Source organism: Nelumbo lutea, chromosome 1 (assembly GCF_056320005.1).
Source record: "Nelumbo lutea isolate HS-2025 chromosome 1, American lotus-T2T, whole genome shotgun sequence".
NCBI classification, from domain to species: Eukaryota; Viridiplantae; Streptophyta; class Magnoliopsida; order Proteales; family Nelumbonaceae; genus Nelumbo; species Nelumbo lutea.
Genome location: NC_142684.1, coordinates 155,324,436 through 155,330,587, shown reverse-complemented (window position 1 = coordinate 155,330,587; position 6,152 = coordinate 155,324,436). Strand labels below are relative to the sequence as shown.

At 43.8% G+C, this 6,152-nt stretch overlaps 1 protein-coding gene across 1 annotated transcript; it reads right to left on the bottom strand.

Moving 5' to 3' along the window:
• Positions 1 to 737: 737 nt before the first annotated feature.
• On the bottom strand, positions 738 to 5,238 carry LOC148878550 (uncharacterized). Its single transcript, XM_088956437.1, has 2 exons — positions 1,672 to 5,238; positions 738 to 1,549 (listed from the first exon to the last, which is right to left on the bottom strand). The coding sequence occupies exons 1-2, from the start codon at positions 4,631 to 4,633 to the stop codon at positions 1,041 to 1,043; spliced, it is 3,471 nt and encodes a 1,156-aa protein (XP_088812563.1). The 5' UTR covers positions 4,634 to 5,238; the 3' UTR covers positions 738 to 1,040.
• Between the last annotated feature and the right edge of the window lie 914 nt (positions 5,239 to 6,152).

Genomic DNA, 6,152 nt, shown 5'->3' with positions numbered 1-6,152 from the left:
TAGTTGACATCAAATGACCCGGAGAGATTTTACTTGGGCAATTCTTCATTTCCTGAATATGATTCGATCCTCAAGTTCAGAAAAAAAATAAAAGAGCATTTTTTTTCCACGTGATAGAACATTCTAATCTTACTGCAGAACAATGAAAAAATAGTAGGTCACACAGTTCAGAAAATAAGAACACTGTTCACCAGCCAATCTTACTGAAGCTGAAACCTTATCCGGGACAATGCAAAATTCTTGGCTCGATCATTGTCAAGACATCTTCAAAGTTAGTATCTAATTCTGTCCAAAATTCTTAATATTTGACCCGACCATGCCATCATGAAGAAAAATTGAACAAATTACAAAATGCCTCACCTTGTGCCCCAAGCCCTCAGCTTTATAAAGCCCTCGAGACTGCACTAAACTACTTACAACTCAACCGATGCCGGAAGGCCCAGAACCATGTCAGAAAGTTTTTTTTTTTTTCTTACTATTCAGAAACCCAGAAGACATCGATCAGTGATTAAAAGCAATTCTACAATATAACAGCATCAGCATCAATCTAGATTCTGGACTTTTGTTAGAATCTCTTTGGACTGGATAAGCAACGAACAATAGATCTGAAAGTGATCTACTTCTTTATCATTTCTCTCTGCCTCTCCACCTCAGTGGACCAGTGGCCTGTGTATGATCTAGATAGCATTCCAATTAAGATTAACATGTCCCATGTTTCTTGAGAAGTGAATCCATTCAGCTAATAACGTGGCCTTTTTCCAACAGGTAGGCCATTGTTTTGGTATCTGTAATTATGCTTATTATAGAGGACACCGAGTTCAAACTTAAATGGCAACATATGGACGATACAATCATACAACCCATGAATATCAACAATCATATATTCCAAAAGCCAATCTGCAAGAGTTGACCCTATTTGTTGTTCTGCTTGTCACCAATGAATAATATTTTCTTCTTTACATCAAAAGACAAAAGTTTTTGAAACAGGACTGATGAGAAGACAAACTTTTGTTTGTTGGCAGTAGCTTGTGTGTAATTAATCACTTGAATGCTGTTTTCACATTAGAGGAAGATGAGTACAGGAGTGAGGATGCAGAGAAACTGTTGTTGCATTGTGGCAATGGGTGTGGTGTCATCATAGATGAAGATGGTGTCGACGTCAGACCTCCACCACTGTTCCGGCAATCATTTGCCGGCGATTCCTTCACGAGAAGGTCCACTTTTGCATGCTCCTCTCTCTCATGCCTGATCTCCTTGAGCATGGCTGCCACATCCTTCATGGTTGGCCTTTCATCTGGGCAAGGATTGACGCAGAGTAAGGCCACTCCCAATGCCTGCATCATTTCCTCCACCTCTGATTCAGGTCGGTTGCATAGACTGGGATCCAGAACCTCAATCCTCCCTCTCCTCTGCCTTACCCAGTCCACCACATGAAGCCCTTCTGGTATTGTTGGGTCAATCGGTTGCTTCCCTGTCAATACTTCCAAGACAACAACTCCATAGCTGTAAACATCACTCTTTTCCGTGATCTTCATCATGTATCCATACTCTGCAAACAAACCAAAGTATCACAATTTAAGCACTTACTGTCAGTTTTACTAAAAGATAACAGCTATGACTGCAAGAACTCAAACACAACTGAGCTTAGACATGAATGAAAAGGATACCAACCAGGAGCAATGTAGCCATAGGAGCCTGCAACAGTATTTGAGGACCGCGCAAAATCTCCATCATCAACAAGTTTGGCCAGCCCAAAATCAGCAATATATGGCTCAAATTCGAGGCCGATGAGGATGTTGTTGGCCTTGATGTCTCTGTGAACAATAGGAGGAACACAATCATGGTGCAGATAGGCCAGACCTTGTGCAGCTCCAAGTATAATTTGGTATCTTAGGTCCCACTCCAAGCAGCTACCACTCCTCTCATGGAGGAGACTACCCAAGCTTCCATTAGGCATGTAGTCATACATTAGCAGCCTTGTATTTCGGTTCCAACAGCAACCCAAGAATCTCACAATGTTTTTGTGACGAATGGAACCAAGGGTCTTCACCTCTGCAGAGAAAGAATCACGAACGTCGCCAATTCCATACCTATCATTGTCACCATCGTTTTCTGCAGCCATTGTTGTTGGCCACAGCTTCTTCACTGCAATGACCTCACCATTGTCCAGTTCTGCACGGTAAACCACCCCTGAACACCCCTTCCCGATCACATTGCTATCAACAAGGCATTTCAACACTTGCTCTACTGAGAAATTCAGCTTCTGGAATGGAGTGAATTGCCAAGGCCACGAGTCCCCTCCCATCTCAGAATCATCATCATCTCTAATTACTCTGCGTGCTCGAATCACTGCAAGTGTTCCTAGAATCACCATTGCCACAGTCATCGCAATCAGCAATGCAATGGCCAGCTTAAGTTTCCTTGACCTCCCCAGATCACTGTTGTTTTCCATTTGCATTCCAGCAACGTTGCTCAAGAAGCAAGAGTCCCTTCCAAAAGCACAGAGGCCTTGGTTTCCAGCCAGCTCTGTTGCTGATAATTGTCGAAATAGCTTGTTGTCTGGAAGGAGACCTGTGAAGTTGTTGTAAGAGATGTTCAAAGAAACCAGGTTCTCAAGCCCAGAGAGCGGTGTCAATTCCCCACCAAGCTTATTATGTGAAAGATCAAGTATGGAAAGCTTGCTGAGGGCCGATATCTGAGCTGGGATTGGTCCTGTTAGCTCGTTGCGACTCAGATTGAGAGCAATGTCCAGAGCTTCTATCCGACACAGTTCTACTGGGAAACCTCCAGAGAGTGCATTACTGCTGAGATCAAGCAATTGGAGGTTTAAACAGAGTCCAAGAGATGGAGGTATTGATCCTGAGAAGGAGTTCTGGCTGAGGATAAGCTTGTTCAGGGAAGCAAGATGGCCAAAGCTAGACGGGATTGGACCCATGAATTTGTTCACTGAAACATCCAAGACCTGGAGCTCAGTGAGAGAAGATACAGAGTTAGGCAGAGCACCTCCGAGCATGTTGTTGCTTAGGTTCACCATCTGCAGTTCTGTGCAATTTCCAATCTCATCAGGAACCAACCCAGTCAGACGATTTTCAGAAAGATCAAGGAAGTTGAGACTCTTGAGTCCACCAATTTCTCTTGGGATCGCTCCACCAATCCTATTGTCTCCAAGCCGCAGCCGAATGAGAGAGCTGCAGTTACCGACCTCCGGCGGAATTGGACCGGAGATGTCATTAGATATCAAGAGAAGTTTTGTGAGATTTCTGAGCTGGAACAACCCAGATGGGATGCTACCAGAGAGTGAATTGTGAGACAGATCTATTGACTGGAGGCTACTGCAAGAAGCCAGAGTGGGTGGAATGCTGCCTTCGAGTTGGTTCTCCCACGCCAAGAAGACTGTCAGCCTAGACAACATTCCGAACTCTGGTGGGATCGAGCCTGAAATCTGATTGGTGTCTAGCTGCACTTGAATCAGGTTTGTACAGTTTGAAAGCATAGAGGGTACCGAACCAGATATATTGTTGTCACTGAGCATCAGCCCCTGGAGCTCCGAGAGGCGTCCGAGAGACCAAGGTATGCTTCCAGAGAAAGAATTCAGCGAGAGATCAATCATCATCAGGCCGCTGCAGTTCCCAATCTCATCCGGAATAGCCCCAACAAAGGAGTTCTGCCACAACAACATCTTCTCCAGCTTCTGAAGCTTGCCAAGCTCCGGTGGAAGCGAACCCGACAAAGCATTTTCATACAAGTACAAGTTAACAAGCTCCGAGCAGTTACCTATCTCTGCTGGAATCTCACCTGAGAGCATGGCAGTGTAGATAGAGATCGTTTGGAGCTTTCTGAGCCTACCAAGTGACGCAGGTATGGGGCCAGAAACTTTAGTATCAGCTAGCCCAAGAACGGTCAGACCGCTGCAGTCCCCGAGCGTGGGTGGAATCTCCCCAACAATGTCCTTGTTCCCTCCGGCACGTAGAACTTCAAGACTCGACAGCTTGCCTAGTTCAGGCGGCAGGTTGCCTCCGAGACGATTATCAAACAGTAAAAGATTCTTGAGGCTGACACAGTTGCCGAGCTCACTGGGGATCCTCCCAGTGAGCTGGTTAGAGTTCAAGACCAAGTCTTGAAGATCCTGGAGCTTTCCAATGCTTGCAGGAATACTACCAACTAGGCCATTGAAGCTGAGGTCGAGAACTGAAAGCTTTGCACAGTCACCAATCTCAGCCGGGATGGTCCCGGTGAGATTAGCATCGGAGATGACAAGCTTTTCAAGGTGAACAAACGAGGACAGATTGGAAGGAACAGGGAGTGCAAGCTCAACAGACTGGATGATAATATGGGTGACAAAGCCTTGAGGAGAACAGGTAATGTAAGTCCAGTTACATGGGTTGGGATCTTCTGGGTTCCAGTTCTGGAAAACAGAAGAAAAGGAGGGAGCTGAAGGGGAGCTGTGTATCCAAGACAGAAGTGCAAGCGCTTCATGGTTTGCAGCCACGGTTGGTCCGACGTGAAAGGCTAAAACAAGAACTGGGACGACCACGACGGCGGCGAGAATGGAGCAGAAATTGCCATGGAGGATGAAGGTGGTCCTGTTGAAGTTGTCGTTGTTGCTGGATTGCCTCGACCTCTGCATCGACATTGCCTCAAATCCCAACCCTTCCTTCACGCGTTTGCATCGGGTCTCCTGCCTTCTCTTTCCTCAAAACTCCTCCACTACCACCACCACTGCTGCTAGCTCTCTCTCTCAGTCCCCTCACTGCTTCACCAAGCAAAACCCAAAACCCAAAACCCAATGCTCAAAAGAGAAAGAAAGAATTAATTATAGAAAGAATGCCATTAAAATAGCTCCAATATACCACCTCTCTCTCTCTCTCTCTCTCTCTCTCTCTGCGTGTGTGCTTGAGTATACAAGGGAGATCATGTCACGCGCAGGAAAACAGTGGCACCATGTGTACATGCATTGTTTTCTTCAACACAAAACAGAAAGAAGTATATAAATACAAAGTTATTTATACATAAACTTCTGATCATGCAGATTACAGAGTCTTTGATACATACGTTTGTTTATTATATTTGTAAGGTTTAATTAATTTTGGCTCTTTTTGTAAACCAAGTATTGAGGGGAAAGAGTTAATAGGTTAGTCCTTTCTTATTCTGGCCGGTCCGATTTGCTCGGCAATTCTCCCTCTTTCTGTTTTTTATGTTTACTTCTGTAATAATTGTAATCAATACTTTTTAGCTATTTTTTTTTATCACCGGCCGGATAAATCTTCCATGTATCATATGCATGGATATGGGGATGACCATGAGATATCATAAATTTTTGTCTGTAATGGAGTGGAATTGTGTTTTAGGACCCACTCTGTGAATCTATGGAGGTCTTATCCCTTGGATTTAGATTTGATTCTGAAAATCAGATGACTAGGGTTCTCTGATGGGTTTGGCCTTTTAAAGAATATTGAATTTTTCAAGGTAGGATCCATTAATTGCATGTGCACAACATGTCCTACTTTACATGCTTATTAGGGTCTTAATCAACCTTTACTTACAAGTAATGGATGAGGAAGAGTAACTATGAAGAGTTTGTTCTCTCCTGTCACAACACCTCTTTCTTAACAAACTTGTCTTATAATGAATGATCTGTGCTATACACCAAGATGATCATCCACACTTGTTAGTTCCCTCACTGGACAAATTCTAACCCTAAGCAATTAATCCAATCAATAAACTAAACAAAATATCTGATCTTAATAAACTAAGCAATTCAATCAGTGAAGGAGACTTATTTTCTTCCTAGAGGAAGCCAAAACTCTATTTGATGAGATAGGGAGGGCCTACTGTCCTGCATATGAGACCAAGCCTTGAATTATAGTTGTTCCCTTAGCTTCTTCTTTCTTCAACCACTCTGATAACCTTCATTTGGGTCAAGGGTCCCAAATGATTTGTCATACCAGTCAAACAGCTAGTTCTGTCCAAGCATGTAACCTAGGTTGTTAAGTAGTTAATCCATAGGTGGTCCAGGAGTAAGATTAGATGATCCAGTTTCATGCTCAATTGGTTCCCCACGTCTCTGGCATTTAGATCAAAATTATTTGATTAAATATGCCTCCTTTCTAATAAAGAACTCTCAGAGACCATCTCCTTCTACCACACACCAC